Source organism: Pseudorca crassidens, chromosome 3 (assembly GCF_039906515.1).
Source record: "Pseudorca crassidens isolate mPseCra1 chromosome 3, mPseCra1.hap1, whole genome shotgun sequence".
In the NCBI taxonomy this organism is placed as follows: domain Eukaryota; kingdom Metazoa; phylum Chordata; class Mammalia; order Artiodactyla; family Delphinidae; genus Pseudorca; species Pseudorca crassidens.
In genome coordinates, this window is record NC_090298.1 from 31,169,298 (window position 1) to 31,188,048 (window position 18,751).

At 35.4% G+C, this 18,751-nt stretch overlaps 1 protein-coding gene across 2 annotated transcripts in view; it reads left to right on the forward strand.

Annotated features, from left to right (window-relative positions):
* WDR70 (WD repeat domain 70) overlaps positions 1–18,751 on the forward strand; it is a 313,153-nt gene that overhangs the window by 121,420 nt on the left and 172,982 nt on the right. For both annotated transcript variants that reach the window (XM_067730546.1, XM_067730545.1), the window contains exon 9: positions 868–944. In XM_067730546.1, coding sequence (XP_067586647.1) covers positions 868–944 — 77 coding nt within the window. The remainder of the gene's footprint in view (positions 1–867; positions 945–18,751) is intronic.

Below are 18,751 nucleotides of genomic sequence, written 5' to 3' on the forward strand. Positions count from 1 at the left end.
ACAGACTTGAGGACACGGTGGGGGAAGGGGAAGCTGGGATGAAGTGAGAGAGTGGCATGGACATATATACACTACCAAATGTAAAATAGATGGCTAATGGGAAGCAGCCGCATAGCACAGGGAGATCAGCTGGGTGCTTTGTGACCACCTAGAGGGGTGGGATAGGGAGGCTCAAGAGGGAGGGGATATGGGGATATATGTATACATATAGCTGAGTCACTTTGTTGTACAGCAGAAACTAACACAACATTGTAAAGCAATTATACTCCAATAAAGATAAAAATAAATAAATAAAATATTTGCAGTGTTTCTGTATTATGCTCCATCCTGAGTAGGGCTAATCTTCCTGAATCATTTTAAAGATGTTTCTATTTTCTCACATATTTATTCTTACAGATGTATTGTAGAATTAAGATTGTTGACACATTTTAAAGAATGGATTTTTTTTTCCCCATCCTCTTGCTTTTGCCTTGGTTAGTTGTAAGTACTTTCTATTCTCCTTAATTCTTTTCCACTGATTTTTTTTCCCCATTGTCTTATTGTGGTTTTTCTTTTTACTTTGTTCCTGAAGAGAGGTTGTCATTTCCCCCACTCTTTCTTTTTAAGCACCTGTTATATGTAAGCACTGTACTAATTCCTGGGCAGGAGGGGTTACATGGTGAATTAAAATTAAAATAAACAAAGTGAAATAAACAAAGCATATTATGAAATAAAACTGAAATAACAATAATATCAGTTTGTAATTAAAATAGTGTGCCTTGGGGAGGACTAAAAAGTTTTACTTTTAAGCGTACTATGTCAGCTTTTGGTCAGTTTGTTTATTTTTACATTTTTAAAAGAATTTTTTCCTTTTTTTTTTTTTTTAAGGGTCATACAGCAATGCTTCATAGTGGCTCATGGCATCCCAAAATAAAGGGAGAATTTATGACTTGCTCAAATGATGCGTGAGTATTGTTGATAATTCATCTAATACATTCACATATTTCAGTATTTTCTTTAACCTTTATATTGTAGCAATCTTGCCAGTAAAGTAAGAGATAGAATATTAGTAATCCTGATGTTTATATAGTCTTGTTCTCAACTTTACCTTGAATTTAGCTGGCCTTATAAGGTTTGCTTAAATAAATATGGAAGCTATAGAAATGAGAGTTGGAAGAAATTCAAGTGGTGTTTATTAGGGAGCATAATGGATCAGATTGATGTTGTTAAGTGGACTCAAATGACTTTAAACTTTGTTACTTTTTATAGTAAAGGCTGATTTCCATCTGAATCTAATAGCTTATATAAATTTGTTTTTTAAATGGTTTTTTGGAAGTAACAACTGAAAAAATTGATTTAATGTTTATTCAGATTCTTTTTTCAAAAAATTAATTAATTAATTTGGCTGTGTTGGGTCTTTGTTGTTGCATGCAGGTTTTCTCTAGTTGCGGCGAGCAGGGCCTACTCTTCATTGCAGTGTGAGGACTTCTCAATGCGGTGGCTTCTCTTGTTGCGGGGCACGGGCTCTAGGCGCATGGGCTTCAGTAGCTGTGGCGGGCGGGCTCAGTAGTTGTGGCTCGTGGGCTCTATAGAGTGCAGGCTCAGTAGTTGTAGTGCACGGGCTTCATTGCTCTGTGGAATGTAGGATCTTCCCAGACCAGGGCCCGAACCTGTGTACCCTGCATTGGCAGGTGGATTCTTAACTACTGCCCACCAGGGAAGTCCCTATTCAGATTCTTTTGCATTATATTTGTTGGCTTAGGATTCAAGAGTATTACAGGGAATATTTGAGCAGCTTTTTCCTGAGTTGTTATATTGTATGATTCATTTTTAGTATTAAGAGTAGTTCGCAAGAATAAGTTATTTGTAATATTACAGAGAAACTTACAATGAAAAATCTTATAAATGAAAATATACAGATGATATTACTTAGGTGAAACACATATTTTATTTATTTTTAATAGATCTTTACTGGAGTATAATTGTTTCACAATACCGTGTTAGTTTCTGTTGCACAACAAAACGAATCAGCCATATGCATACACATGTCCCCATATCCCTTCCCCCTTGATCCTCCCTCGCATCCTCCCTATCCCACCCCTCTAGGTCATTGCAGAGCACTGAACAGATCTCCCTGGGCTACGCTGCTGCTTCTCAACAGCCAGCTATTTCACATTTGGTAGTGTATATATGTCGATGCTACTCTCACTTCACCCCAGCTTCGCCCCCCCATTCCATGTCATCAAGTCCATTCTCTATGTCTACCTCTTTATTCCTGCCCTGGAATTAGGTTCATCAGTACCATTTTTTTTTTTTCAGATTCCATATATATGCGTTAGCATACAGTATTTGATTTTCTCTTTCTGACTTACTTAACTCTTTATGACAGACTGTAAGTCCATCCACCTCACTACAAATAACTCAATTTCGTTTCCTTTTATGGCTGAGTAATATTCCATTGTATATATGTGCCACATCTTCTTCATCCATTCATCTGTCGATGGACACTTAGGTTGCTTCCATGTCCTGGCTATTGTGAAAAGAGCTGCAGTGAACATTGTGGTACATTACTCTTTGAATTATGGTTTTCTCAGGGTATATGCCCAGTAGTGGGATTGCTGGGTCGTATGGTAGTTCTATTTTTGGTTTTTTAAGGAACCTCTGTACTGTTCTCCATAGTGGCTGTATCAATTTACATTCCCACCAACAGTGCAAGAGGATTCCCTTTTCTCCACACCCTCTCCAGCATTTATTGTTTGTAGATTTTTTTGAGGATAGCCATTCTGACTGGTGTGAGGTGATACCTCATTGTGGTTTTGACTTGCATTTCTCTAATGATTAGTGATGTTGAGCATCCTTTCATGGGTTTGTTGGAAACCTGTATGTATTCTTTGGAGAAATGTCTATTTAGGTCTTCTGCCCATTTTTGGATTGGGTTGTTTGTTTTTTTGATATTGAGCTGCATGAGCTGCTTGTATATTTCAGAGATTAATCCTTTGTCAGTTGCTTCATTTGCAAATACTTTCTCCCATTCTGAGGGTTGTCTTTTCATCTTATGGTTTCATTTGCTGTGCAAAAGCTTTTAAGTTTCATTAGGTCGCATTTGTTTATTTTTGTTTTTATTTCCATTTCTCTAGGAGGTGGGTCAAAAGGATCTTGCTGTGATTTATGTCATAGAGTGTTCTGCCTATGTTTTCCTCTAAGAGTTTGATAGTGTCTGGCCTTACATTTAGGTCTTTAATCCATTTGAAGTTCATTTTTGTGTGTGGTGTTAGGAAGCATTCTAATTTCATTCTTTTACATGTAGCTGTCCAGTTTGCCCAGCACCACTTATTGAAGAGGCTGTCTTTTCTCCATTGTATTCTCTTGCCTCCTTTATCAAAGATAAGGTGACCATATGTGTGTGGGTTTACCTCTGGGCTTTCTATCCTGTTGCATTGATCTATATGTCTGTTTTTGTGTCAGTACCATACTGTCCTGGTTACTGTAGCTTTGTAGTAAACTCTGAAGTCCGGGAGCCTGATTCCTGCAGCTCTGTTTTTCGTTCTCAAGATTGCTTCGGCTATTCGGGGTCTTTTGTGTTTCCATACAAATTGTGAAATTTTTTGTTCTGGTTCTGTGAAAAATGCCATTGGTTGTTTGATAGGGATTGCATTGAATCTGTACACTGCTTTGGGTAGTAGAGTCATTTTCACAGTTTTGATTCTTCCAATCCAAGAACATGGTATATCTCTCCATCTTTGTATCATCTTTAATTTCTTTCATCAGTGTCTTATAGTTTTCTTCATACAGGTCTTTTGTCTCCTTAGTTAGGTTTATTCCTAGGTATTTTATTCTTTTTGTTGCAGTGGTAAATGGGAGTGTTTTCTTAATTTCACTTTCAGATTTTTCATCATTAGTGTATAGGAATGCTACAGATTTCTGTGCATTGATTTTGTATCCTGCTACTTTACCAGATTCATTGATTAGCTCTAGTGGTTTTCTGGTAGCATCTTTAGGCTTCTCTATGTATAGTATCATGTCATCTGCAAACAGCGACAGTTTTACTTCTCCTTTTCCGATTTGGTTTCCTTTTATTTCTTTTTCTTCTCTGATTGCTGTGGCTAAAACTTCCAAAACTATGTTGAATAATAGTGGTGAGAGTGGTCAAACTTGTCTTGTTCCTGATCCTAGTGGAAACGGTTTCTGTTTTTCACCATGGAGAACAATGTTGGCTGTGGGTTTGTCATATATGGACTTTATTATGTTGAAGTAAGTTCCCTCTATGCCTACTTTCTGGAGAATTTTTATCATAAATGGGTGTTGCATTTTGTCGAATGCTTTTTCTGCATCTGTGAGATTACTGTATGGTTTTTATCCTTCAATTTGTTAATATGGTATATCACATTGATTGATTTGCCTATATTGAAGAATCTTTGCCTTCCTGGGATAAACCCCAGTTGATCATGGTGTATGATCCTTTTAATGTGCTGTTGGATTCTGTTTGCTGGTATTTTGTTGAGGATTTTTGCATCTGTGTTCATCAGTGATATTGGCCTGTAGTTTTCTTGTTTTGTGACATCTTTGTCTGGTTTGGGTATCAGGGTGATGGTGGCCTCGTTGAATGAGTTTGGGAGTGTTCCTCCCTCTGCTATAGTTTGGAAGAGTTTGAGAAGGCTAGGTGTTAGCTCTTCTGTAAGTGTTTGATAGAATTCGCCTGAGAAGCCATTTGGTCCTGGGCTTTTGTTTGTTGGAAGATTTTTAATCACAGTTTTAATTTCAGTGCTTGTGATTGGTCAGTTTATATTTTCTATTTCTTCGTGGTTCAGTCTCAGAAGGTTGTGCTTTTCTAAGAATTTGTCCACTTCTTCCAGGTTGTGCATTTTATTGGCATATAGTTGCTTGTAGTAATTTCTCAGGATCCTTTGTATTTCTGCAGTGTCAGTTGTTACTTCTTTTTTTATTTCTAATTCTGTTGATTTGAGTCTTCTCCCTTTTTTTCTTGATGTGTCTGGCTAATGGTTTATCAATTTTGTTTATCTTCTCAAAGTACCAAGTTTCAGTTTTACTGATCTTTGCTATTGTTTCCTTCATTTCTTTTTCATTTATTTCTGGTCTGATCTTTATGATTTCTTTCCTTCTGCTGACTATTGGTTTTTTTTTTATTGTTGTTCTTCTCTCTCTAATTGCTTTAGATGTAAGGTTAGGTTGTTTATTTGAGGTGTTTCTTGTTTCTTGAGATAGGATTGTATTGCTATAACTTTCCCTCTTAGAACTGCATCCCATAGGTTTTGGGTCATCGTGTTTTTGTTGTTATTTGTTTCTAGGTATCTTTTGATTTCCTCTTTGATTTCTTCTGTGATCTCTTGGTTATTTAGCAGCATATTGGGTAACCTCTGTGTGTGTATTTTTTACAGTTTTTTTCCTTTAATTGATATCTAGTCTCATAGCATTGTGGTCGGAAAAGTTACTTGATACCATTTTAGTTTCCTTAAATGTACCAAGGCTTGATTTGTGACCCAAGATATGATCTGTCCTGGACAACATTGGTACAGTTTGTGTCAGAGAATGCTTTGCCTGTGTTCTATTCTAGGAGTTTTATCATGTCTTGCTTATATTTAAGTCTTTAATCCATTTTGAGTTTATTTTTGTGTATGGTGTATGGGAATATTCTAACTTTATTGATTTACATGAGGCTGTCCAGCTTTCCCAATACCACTTGCTGAAGAGACTGTGTTTTCTTCATTGTATATTCTTGCCTCCTTTGTCGAAGATTAGTTGACCGTAGGTGTGTAGATTTATTTCTGGGCTCTCTAATCTGTTCCATTGATCTATATGTCTGTTTTTGTGCCAGTACCATGATGTAGCTTTATAGTATTGTCTGAAGTCTGGGAGGGTTATGCCTCCAGGTTTGTTCTTTTTCCTCAGTATTGCTTTGTATTCCTGCTGTTTTAAGCTGTTAAATTTTAAAAATGTTTTGTTATGCACCAGTTGTTAACTGACACAGATGATATTATTGCTTCATGTTATGTGGAATCATGGTTATACAGAAGAATGTGTTTGTTCTTAGAAGATACCAGCTAGTGAATTTAGGTGTGAAGTATCACGAGATATGCAACTTACTTTTAAATGGTATAACAAAAATAAAAAGTGCATTTGTGTATATTTTTGTGCGTGTGTGTATGAATATATGTATGGAAAGAGAGAGACTGAGAATATAGATGTGACAAAATGAATGTTAGTGTATATGGTGTTTATTGGAAAAGGTATATGGGTGTTTATTGTACTATTGTTTTAACTTTTTTGTAGCTTTGAACCTTTTCCAAATAAAAAGTTGGGAGGATCTTCTTAATATTAGCTTATGTGGAAGTCATCCATTCCACCCCCAATCTAAAAGTTGAATATAAGATGCGTAAAAAGGGTAGTGGGGATTATAGTTTGTTGCACTCCACTTAAGTTTTTTCTTGGACATTTTCTCAGTGTATTTTAATTTTCTGCATATCAGTGCTGATTAAACTGTGAGAACCTAGTGATTAGGGATTGTAGCAGGATTTCCTAAGCTTGTTCCTAGTAATGCTAGTACCTGTAGGGTGTCCATGGAGAAAGGGTTCCTTTGTCTTTCCCTTGGAGAGTTATAGTGCCAAGGACTAGAGATCCTGAGAAATATACTAACGAAAGAAAACAGCATTTTCTGGGCTTCCCTGGTGGCGCAATGGTTAAGAATCTGCCTGCCAATGCAAGAGACACGGGTTTGAGCCCTGGCCCGCGAAGATCCCACATGCTGTGGAGCAGCTAAGCCTGTGGACCACAACTACTGAGCCTGAGCTCTAGAGCCCACAAGCCACAACTACTAAAGCCTGCTTGCCTAGAGCCTGTGCTCTGCAACAAGAGAAGCCACCGCAATGAGCAACCCGCGCACCACAAGGAAGAGTAGCCCCCGCTCACCACAACTAGCAAAAGCCCACACGCAACAATGAAGACCCCACACAGCCAAAAATAAATAAGTAAATTTAGTAAAAAAAAAAAAAAAAAAAAAGAACTGAAAAAGCTGTAAAATTGGCCTACACATGTGAAGACTTTCTGAGGCATGTTATACCATGGTGTAGTAATGTATAAATTATGAAAATGTTAAATTATATTCAAAGCACCTAGAAATAAAAGGAAGCTAATATATTTTTTAAGTTTCTCCCAAAAATATTTAAATAGAAAAAAAACCCTTTAGGCTATAGAAAAGTTTAATTTTCTGAGATCCATTTGTGTAAATCATCATTCCTTGGAGAATTTTATAATTATATTTACATACATTGTTGATTATTAAAATCAAGTCAAATATGCCTAGCAGCCTTCCAGCAAAAGCCTGTAAAACTCAGTGGTAAATTGGCTGCTCAAGGTCATGATGAGTGGTGGAGCACCCAAGTTCCTCTTGGTCTGGAAAGTGCATGCTCTTTCTATTATGCCATGCCAGAATTCGCCAAGAATTTTAATTGGTATTGTGCATCTTTATAAGCTGCAACGAAATAAAAAAAGATTTATAATTTACTGAATCCCACCATGAAAAGCATTTACTGGTGACAACCTTCATTTCCCAAAGTATATTCCTGGGAGCACTAGGCACAGAGTGTAAATGATGTTGTTGGCTGTAGGAGAGAGAGGGAGTTGTATCACTATGGCTGGAAAATGCTGTTTTCTTTTTTTAAAATATATAAATTTATTTATTTTTGGCTGTGTTGGCTCTTCGTTGCTGCACGCAGGCTTTCTCTAGTTGTGGTGAGCAGGGGCTACTCTTTGTTGCAGTATGCAGGCTTCTCATTGTCGTGGCTTCTCTTGTTGCGGAGCACGGGCTGTAGGCGCACAGGCTTCAGTAGTTGTGGCACATGGGCTTTGTTGTTCCGCAGCATGTGGGATCTTCCTGGACCAGGGCTTGAATCCGTGTCCCCTTCATTGGCAGGCAGATTCTTAACCACTGATCCACCAGGGAAGTCCCAAGTTTTACTTTTTAAATAACATTAATTTTTGCCATCTCTGGCAGCTAGGAGACTTTTTCTTGCTTACTTTCTGATTCTGGGCAGAGTTTTATACTGTCCATGCTGCCACATAAGTAATGGTTCTTTTTGGGTGATCCCATTATAGAAACAGAAAGTGTCTGTTTTCAGATTTTAACTAAAGTTATTGTGGTGATCATTTTGCAGTAGGTACAGATATTGAATCATTGTGTTGTACACTTGAAACTAATATAATGTTATATGTCAGTTATACCTCAATTAAAAAAGAAAATATACTGTTTAGATCTTGTTTTTACACTATCTGACATTGCTTTTATCTAACTTATTTCTTTGATCCTTTTATCTAATTATTCTAATTATACCAGCATTTGTAAAATTAATAGCTTTTATTTTATTTTCACTGTGTGGGTAATTAAAAATATGTCTATATATTTTAAAGCATTTGTTATAGAAATTTTACATGAAACAATAACTTCTTTGAACGATTAATGGGATTTAGGGTTTAGCTGTCAGTAGAACCTAAATGCCAAAAATGTTCCTATTCATACTTTCTGATTGTGGTGAAATATGCTTATAATAAAAGACATAATTTACTCAGACACTTTTTAAAGCTCTTTTTCTTCATGAGTTCTGAGAGTAATGAGAATCTATTCTGAAATTACTGCTGTAATTGAGATGTGCACATTTTGGTGTTAGTTTGATTTAGCTTCTGTTGACAAGCTTTTTCTGTAGGCTTGAATGGAAAAAATGCAAATCTTTTAATTTTATCATAAATTCATTTGGTTCATATAAATTCATTCCTTTCAAAATAGTTTCCTTTTACTCAGCTCTATTTTATTTCTATTTATATTGAGAAAACACACAGTAGGTAAAAAGTCTGTAAGATTTTAAAATAATAATAATAGCTCACTGCAGAGCTAGCTACCAGGACAAATTCTTTAAAAGGTTAGGTTTAGAACTTAAAATTAGGGTTTATGATTGTGGTTGGGCTCTAAATATCACCATTCACCATTTTATGTGGATTAATTTGTTACACAGACTGTGGTTGGATTTTTGTTGTTTGTAATCAATTGTATTTTAAACGGAAGATGTCAGTGTTCTCAATTCCTATCATGAAACATAATACAATGAAACACAAAATCCTGGAAACGTATCTTAATTGGAAAATGAAATTAACAGTTATTGAGAACCATGCAGTATTTGGAGCTCTAGAACTAGTTTTCTGTTAGGAATTGATAAGAGCATAAAATAGGGCATTAGTTAATCAGTTATTTTGAAGTGACTTGAAAACAACGCACCAAAAACAGTCTAGATATTTATTAAGTATATTTTGATCTTGTGGTGATTGAAAGTAATTGGATGCTGGTCTGAAGAAGTCAGCACTAGACGCAGAGGAGAAGTTTCACACATAATTTTACAGATGAATTATATATTACTCTGTTAACTGGTGACATGGTTTGGCTCACTAAAAAACCTTATAACGTAATTTTTCAAAAAACTATAGCACAGTTTTTTAGTGTTACTAATGAAAGAGATGCAGAACTAAAAAACCTTTTATATTCTTCTTTTTAAAGCTCAGATATAATGTCATTTATATTTTGTAACTCAAAATAAGCTAATAAAATATTACTGGGGGAGTTATACTTACTCAACAGTCAAGAGTTATTTATAATTAAGCATTTTAACTTTATATACATTTTAATTTTTAAGCTCCTGTTATGCTTGAATAGCCTTTGTTTGATTTATAGTTGTCCTAGCGCTTTCAACTTACTTAGATAATATTTTTTGTCATATGTTTACAGTATAAAACTTCACCTTATGTCTCTAGGAATTATATAAAAATTTAATGTCACATTATCCTTGATTTAAGTTTTATGTACTTTTTATACAAAATGTTGCTCATGTGCACTGTATTGCCATACGTAAGAAGGGTAAGATGTTCATACCTTCAAAAATGTTGGCAGAAAGTTTGATCAAGTCCACGTTTATGTTTTACTTTATTTGCACACTTTTCACAGTTGTTAGTAGCTTGTTTTGGCTAAGGGAACATCAGTGCTGAACAGTGATTTCTGTGTGGGGATTATAAATGGTGAGGGATGCTTTTTAGTATTTTCTTTATCTTGAAATCCATAAGAAAAACATTGTTAGTTTCACCAGTACATCTCTGTTACATCAGTTCAATTTTTAAAATATTTGTTTATTTATTCACTTATATGTTTATTTTTAAAGGGAATATGGATGTTTCTAAATGTTGAAGAGTATACTTGTTTACTGGCATCCCTAGGTTAACTGAGTATTTGATAGAAGGTGGTTTGAATTTCTTCTGGGGATTTCTAGGCCAGGCAAGGTAGCGTCAGTACACCTGGTCCACTCCATGCGTGACTGAATGGACCTGTATGTATGACTAATGTACCAGTATTCTTACGGTATGTGGTGGCCCTCTTGGCCATTTATGGAGTAGTTGTTTATGAAGAATATTGTTCCTGTGAAAACTGATGAATTGAATTTAGTTGCAGGAATGGGAATAAAAGATGTTTCCGTAGCTTGCATTTTTGCTCTTCTTGAAACTCATAATTCAAATTAAAATGTTTCTTTGTTTGCCTCTCTGACTTTTTCTGAAAGTTTTGGCTACAAGCGATTTTTCCTTTTTATATTATCCTTTCCATTTTTTCCCTAAGCTTCTGTGACTACATGGCAAATGTAGATGTATACTGTTTCTGAATCCCTTGTTTTCTCTTGTGTTGTATAAGCTTGTTGAATCCATTCCCAACTTTGAAAAAATTGTCACCTCATCTTTTCAGTTTCATATTGACAGAGTTGATGAAGTTAGGATGGCATGTTATCAGGCACTTTGCTACGAGGTGTGAATAATGAGTTGAATTTTCCTGTTGCTTCTTTTTAAATCTAAGTTTATATGACTTGTAAAACTATTTCTGTCTTATAAACTATCCTTTCTTGTGATGGTACTTCTAAAATTTGTCTTGATGAAAATGTTAAATTTGTTACTGCTTTTTAAAAAGGCTCCAAGTGAAAATAGTTTATTCTTCTCTTGGTAACACTTTTCTGTTACTATAATAGTAATAAAATCAAGTAGAATATAAAGTAGAAATATCTCATAAATTGTTAATTACAAGCTTCCCTTTGATACATATTTCCTTAATGGGCTGTGTTCTATTAATTTGAATAAAACAAATGATATTGTTGGAACTTGTACTAACTTATCTATAAATAGAGCTAGCACAGACTTGTTTAACAACACTTCATGTGGTTATTACATTCTTGCAATAACAGTCTGTGTTTTCATGGAGGAAATAAGGCTCACTGATGACATTTTTTCCAACAAAAATTTGGTTACATAGCTTTATCTCTGCATAGAATAACTGAAGAGGTAGAGCAGCTTCTGGTTTATATCACATAACTATGTTGTAGTTAGCATTCTTTATCTTTCCTAGGCGGTTTTACTTATATGCCCCAAATAGGCTGAAGATTATGACTCTTGTTCATAACGCATTACATAATTTATTTTTTCACAGAAAAATACATCCTTTGCAAACACAACTTTCATCATTCTTAATTTCATTGTGCTCTTGTAAAATCATTTTGTCTATCAACCAGCAAATATTTATTGACAACCCACTGTGTGCTCAGGCTCACCTAGACTTTGTGGGTAAATAAACCAGTTCCTGCTCTTGTAGAATTTAAAATACAGTGAGGAGACAGACATTTGAAAATACTTATGAATAGTTAAGTAAATAATTATGCATGTAAAATGCTGTGAAGGAACAATATATGAGGAAGACCTAAAGCATACTGGAGAAAAAGCTTTTATGAGGTTGTGATGTTTAAACTGAGATGTGAAAGATGAATGGTCATTGAAAAGAGGGGGATGCCATCCCAGACAGAGGAAACATCATATTAAAATGCCTATTATAGGAACTGAGAGAAATCCAGCATCACTAAAGCACAGCGAGCAAGATGGAGAGCAGCATGAGATGAATTTGCTTAAGTAGGTGGGGGCCAAATCATGCAGGGCCTTACAGACCATGTTGAACACATTTGGATTTTATTCCAAGGACAACTACAAGAGGTTAAAGGATTTTAAGCAGGGGAGTGACACAGTCAGATTTACATTAAAATGAATTACCCTAACATCTCTATGGAATAAATTGGATGGGTGAAGTTCAGGGCACTTGTAACCATATTCTAAGAATTTTATAATGAGTGGCTTTCATTCTGTTAGGTCAGTGATTCTTTTCTTTGCTTTTAGGGTTTTCATACATAAAACATACTCCCATCAGTAACACTGCTCATCATTTGTAGTGAATCTAATCTCCATCCATATGCTACCCACGCCTCAGGTGAGAATCACTGAGCTAGTCCAGATCTTACCTGATAGGAAAACTGATGTTGAGAGAAGTGACTTAGACAAGGTCACGTAGGTAGTTAGCCAATGGTAGAGCAAGCACTTCAACCCACAGTTGAGACAATCTTCCAGAGCCCTTTTCACATAATTTTTCTTAGATTTAGGAATCTAGCATCATCAGTTAGAATGTATTTACTATGCACTGTGGATTGGCTATTGGACAACAAAATATATGTAGCAAATTCTCTAATATAAAGATAATAGTATAGGAGATATAATGATGAATGAAACAGTGGTTTGCAACAGCAGTTTCATAGTGTGATCCAGGGACCTTTGGAGGTCTCTGAGATCTTTTAGCTGCTCTACAAGGTCAGAACTATTTTCATAAAAATGGTAAGGCATAATTTGGCTTTTTTCACTGGGTTGACATTTGCACTGATGACACCAAAGCAGTGGTGGGTAAAACCCCTTGTATCTTGGCCTTAATCAAGGCAATGGTACCAAACTGCATGAGTAATCATTGTATTTACTGCCACACATTCATAATTTTTTTTAAAAAATGCCAGTTTTACATAAGGATGTCCTTGATGAAGCAGTAAAAATCATTAGTTTTATGAAATCTTAACACTTGAGTACATGTCTTTACTGTTCTCTATGCCAGAATGGGAATGGCATATAAAGCACTTCTGCTGCATACCAAAACATGATTGTTTGAAGGAAAAACACTTGCATGATTGAGTTGTGAGCCAACTTTCTTTTTCATGGAACACCATTTTTACTTGTAAGAACTGTCAACAGACAAAGTATGGTTATTCAGACTGGACATTTGGCACACATTTTATTTAAAAAAATGAACAAAGTCACTATTATTTTAATGAAAACAACTGACAGATTTGTGTCCAGTGATGAAATTTGAGTTTTCAGATAAAATATAGAACGTTGGAAATTTTAAAATATTTCTTTGAGCTTGACAGCTTCTTAGTACTTAAAGGGGTTTTGTTTTGTTTTGATGAAATCAGTTATATTAATGAGTATGTTTTTTGGTTTTTTTTTTTTTTTTACAATTGTTTAATGAAATATATCAACATTTTGAAGATTTTCATAGCCCAGTGACCAATATTTTTTAAGTGACCAGTGCACGATGTCACAGAAAGGATCTCTGCAAAGTTTAAGATAGACCTATAGATTTTAATGTAAGAGTGTGTAAAGTGTATTGACTTAGTTTCAGATTCCACATTGCAGCTTACTTTTAAGAAACTACCCACTGGTTGAATTTTGGTGCAGTATTGAAGAATATCCACAACTATCTGAAAAGGCTATTAAAATACTCCTTTTCCCCACTGCATACCTGTGTGATGGATTTCCCTTCATGTGGTTTAACAAGAACAGCATATTGTAACAGATTGAATACAGAAGTACTAAGTACTGTCCTCTACTAAAGTCACACTTCAAAGTGATTTGCAAAAATGTAGAATAGTGCTACATTTCTTACTATTTTTGTTTGTTTCCTTTGGAAAATAATTGTTATATTTTCATGCGACACTTTTGTTTATATATATTTTTCATAAATACATGCTAATATATGAGTTTGTTAATATTCTCTCTCTCTCTCTTTTTTTTTTTGGCTGCGCGGCTTGTGGGATCTCAGTTCAGTGACCAGGGATTGAACCTGGGCCAAGGCAGTGAAAGCCCGGAATCCTAACCATTAGGCCACCAGGGAACTCCCTGAGTTTGTTGATAGTCTTAATTGAGTCAATAGATACTTTAAAACTTTGTGCTGTTGTGGTAAACATCTATAGGTAGGACACATATAAAGAAAAGCTCCTTGGGGTGTGTGGACATTTTAATGTCTGTTAATGCAATTTTATTAAATTGCCATCCATACCAGCTTTTAAAGGATTTCTTTTTCATAACACTTAGTTTAATTCTACTTGTGGAATGCAGTTAAAAGTTCTGTATTTACTATATTTTTTAAAAATATGTAACTCAGCATTTTTGGTAGCTCATATTGAGCTTCTCCAGTTAGTACCGTCTATCTTAGTCTATTAGCATTGGCAGAGAAAGCTATGTGTATCTTCAAAGCTCAGTGTTTTTTCATGTCACCCAGAGAATATACAAAATATATATTTGTGCAATTTCGTAGCCTCGCTGCAAGTGTTAAATGTGGTAATATATGGAAAGCATAGTTCTTGGCACATAGTTGGTGCTCGATACAAGTTTAGTTCCATTCTGGGCTTTTTATTTTGTTCGACCAAATGTGTTTAAAATATACAAGGCCAAGTTTGCTGTTACTGTAATGCAAAGCTTGGACCATAAATTAATTCAACATCTGTCATCTACTACCTGTGAGAGCTTGGGCAACATACTTGCCCTTCCTGGACCAGTGTCTTCATCTGTAAAATAAAAGTCTTAGGCTGCATTAATTTAATTCTGCCCTTTCAATAAGCACCAGTTATCTATGTGAAGAACAATTCTAAAACTAAACTACAGAAAAGTTTAAGCCAATACTAAATAGGCTTTGATTAGGAAAGAGGAGTGAAAGCAGTGGGTAGTGTAAAAATAGTTACCAACATGACTGTCCACTGTGGGAATGCACGAAGAAGAGGCAAAAAGGGAGTCATACAGAAATGAACCAGATTTGCATTTGGAGGATCTTTTCTCCACAGGCCAGAGCTAAGAAATTTTCTTCAGTTAAGCTCAGCAAATATTTAGTTTATATCCATTGTTGTGGGTCAGGAGCTGCATTAGGCACCATGCTTTGAGCTGAATGCACAGAGATGAATACAACATGGTCCTCACTCACCAGGGTGCTTCCCAGGCTCCCAGGATCATTGGGTACCCATAACAGTATGATTTGCAGCAAGGACATGGGAGTGGCTCATTCTGGATTGTTTCTTCAGAGGTACATGAAGCCCTGTTTGCTAGGAAACATGGATCCCATAATGGAAGAACATAGTTTTCCTCTAGTTACTTTTCAGCCTGGGCCTTAGTTCAGACTCACCTGGGAAAGAGAAAGTTTTTTCCAGAGAGGATGGTGCTTGAGTCTTCAGTAAGTTGTAGTATCAATCACTGGATCATTTCCTATTTCAGAATAACCCCAACCTCTGCTTTTATGAAAACTACTTCAAACCAACAGAGTGGACCCCAAGAGTTGGTGTTTTCTTTATATGCGTTATGGGCCAGGAGCTTTATATACTCTGTCTCACTTAATCCTCACAGCACTGGCTCGAAGAAGGAAGCGACTCACTAGGTCACACATCTATTTAGAGGTGGAGTAGGGATTGGACCTCGTGCCTGGGTCCATGATACCACATTCCCTCGCTAGTTTTAGTTATCTTAAGCCCACAGTCATCTGTATCCTGTGTACTATATCTTCCTTCAGAGTAGATGATTGCATGGTAAAGCTGATCCTGGGGTAGTGCAGTGTGTTCCAGACTCCATTGTGAGACCCCTTTCGGGTCATGACCAGCATTTTTTGCAAAATAAAATCAAGTAGAAATTGTTACACTGTGTCACGGTTAGTACTGTTCTGTTTCAGTTGTAGGTGTTGGAGGGTGAGTGGGTGTGTGAATGTGTGGGTCTTAGCATAAGGTATTTCCTGCTATGGGAAAGTCACTCCCCGTTTCAGTATAGGACATGATCACAAACTTCACCATTGTGTCTTTTCTCCAGGTTTTGAAAATATTCCATATTCCATTTAGTTACAAGGCAGTAAAATGTAGTTCTCAGCTTGGACCCTGAAGCCAGAGTATGCAGGTTTGAATCCAGACCCTGCCATTTACAGTGACTCTTGGCAAGTTATTTCGTGTCTCCGTGCCTCTGCTCTGTCTTCTGTAAAATGGGGTTGTGTAAACATTAAATGAATTGATATACCTAAAGTGCTTAGGATAGTGTTCATCTCATGGTAGCACTCCGTAAGTTATCTGCTGTTATTATTGTTGTTATTGTTAGTGTTGTTGAAAGGTTTATATCTCTCTCAGAGGGATTATGGACATATTGACTTAACAGCAGCTTTCCACAGCAGACAGTTGATTCATATGGTTAATTAATTTATTGCAAACTTTTCATATGCTACAAGAATGCTAACTTTGCCACTGTTTTAGTACAATTCTCCCTTTGTTTATACACTGGGATTGTTTTTATTTGGCTAACACCACCAAAGACAGCTACTAAGTAATGTACCTGTTTAAGAGTTATTGTGGAAAATAGTGAGCATGACTGTACCAGATCTTGGCCTGTGAAGAACTGGCTGTCTTTATCGGCTGATTTAATCTTGGTCATAGTCCAGCATTGCTGGCTCATAAAATCTGTGTTTATGCCCTGGCCCACTATGTTATAGAGGACTAAATAAGTACTATACCTAGGCCCATCTGCCTGAAGCTCTGTGGCAGATTTGGAGTAAGATGTTTGGTGATCAGGGAAAGCTTCACAAAGGAAATAACGTTTGAGTTGAGGGTTGAATATTTGAGTTGAAGTCGTCTAGGAAAGTAGCTAAAGGAAAATAATTCCAGGCACCAGTAAGATTTCATACCAAACTCTGAAGCCCAGAAGTCTTAAAATAGTCACAGAAAGGAAAAATAAGCAGATGCAGTGAACAGAAGAAACTCTAGGCTGTTGTCTTCTAGGTTATCAATTACAGATTTTTATAAAAACTTACTGGACAAAAATAACCAAAGGTTAAATATGTGTTATAGAATTATTTGTATTATTTCAAATTATATTTTTTATATAACCAAACTTATAGTGAATAGTTAGCGACATTTTATTATGATGATCATTGATAGAATATTCTTTTGTTTATAGAATTGTGTGCTTTACCTCTTTTCTTCTTAGCTTCCATTAGCAGGTACCACCTAATGGCAGCCGGTAGAATTGCAGGCAATAAATGGAAAAATTTATTGGAAAAAAATCTATTGGAAAAATTCATGACTTAGCAGGGAAAGCCAACCCAGTTCACGGAATAATTAGTACATATAATGTAGTGATATGAGTTAATCTTTTTTCATAGATCCCTGGGGTGAGCATGTTGTAGAGGATGGGAACCAACTGCCAATATCTTTATGTCCAAATTAGTGTTATATTAGGAAGTGTAAATTGTTGAGGGATTACACAGGATTTAATATTTTTATTTTCTTTTTGAATTATGTATTAGAAATGAAATCATTGAGATTTTGAATACTTCCAAAAGAAAAGATCAGTTAACTTAAATTGACTCGAAATATATGATCAGCCAGCATGAAAAGAAGTTAGTTATTGTTTCAAAACAGCAGAACTAGTGCTTGACATTTATAAAGTTCATTTTTAAAAAGCTTAACAAAATCACTCATGTTAATGACCACCCAAGTAGCTTTTATAATTAATACTGATGGGCCTTGAAGAGCATTGGCAAGGCACTGACCCTGAAGATCACAATGAGTTTACCAAATATGGGTTATTTATTCTTCTTAGATAGTTTACAGAGACTAGGACTTCTGTAAAACACTATTTTTGTATGGGAATAATAGCCAATGTTATTGAATGCTTGCTATGTGCCAGATGCACTCTTCTAAACACTTTGTATGTATTAACTCATTTAATTCTCTTGCAACAAGACACGTTGGGCAACTACAAGATCCCTTCTTCCTTTTTTTCTTCTCTTACCTACTTTTTGTGTAGGGATACGAAATCATTGCTTTGTTTTGGAGATTCACTTTGACAAAGGCTGGGAGGTGCTATAGTCTTAGTGGTAAGAGGAATGTTTCGAATTTGTAATAGTGTCAGTGGTGAGTCTTTGGTAGTTATATAGTTTCAATGTTAAGCATCTTCTAATAAGAATTTTATTTGGGTTTATGATAATTCTAAGTATTTTATTAAACATACTTCCCATGAGTAATGCATACATTAAATTATCTACCCCACAAGAGTTGACTATATAATAAAAAATGAATTATTTACATTTCCGTTGTGTGAACATTTAATTTAGATTCCTTTTGGAATTTATTTTGAAATATATTATGTATTATGTATATTAATTTATAATCATTTATTTCTTAATATTAATAATATTCTTAATACAATTCGTATAAGAACTAGCATGACCACTCTATTTCACTCTACGTATGTCAAATGCATTGGCTATTTGAGTTCCATTAATAGTAATATTCTATAAGAATTTCAGTCATTTTTAGATGCAAAGAAAGCCCTTTGGAATGTCAAATTTAAAATAGATATTAGACATTTATTTAGGAGTACTTACTATGATGTAACCCATCTAGATTTTCTGACAGCTTCCTGTTTACTTTTTAAAGCTACAGTATTGCATGTAGTTGCCATGTTAATATCTGTTGGCCCTAAATTTTTTGTTTTGAACTCAGCGTATTTAATATTTTCCTTTGATTCTTAAATATCCCTTTCTTGGTGGAAGTTTATTTCCCTATTCTTCCTTGTC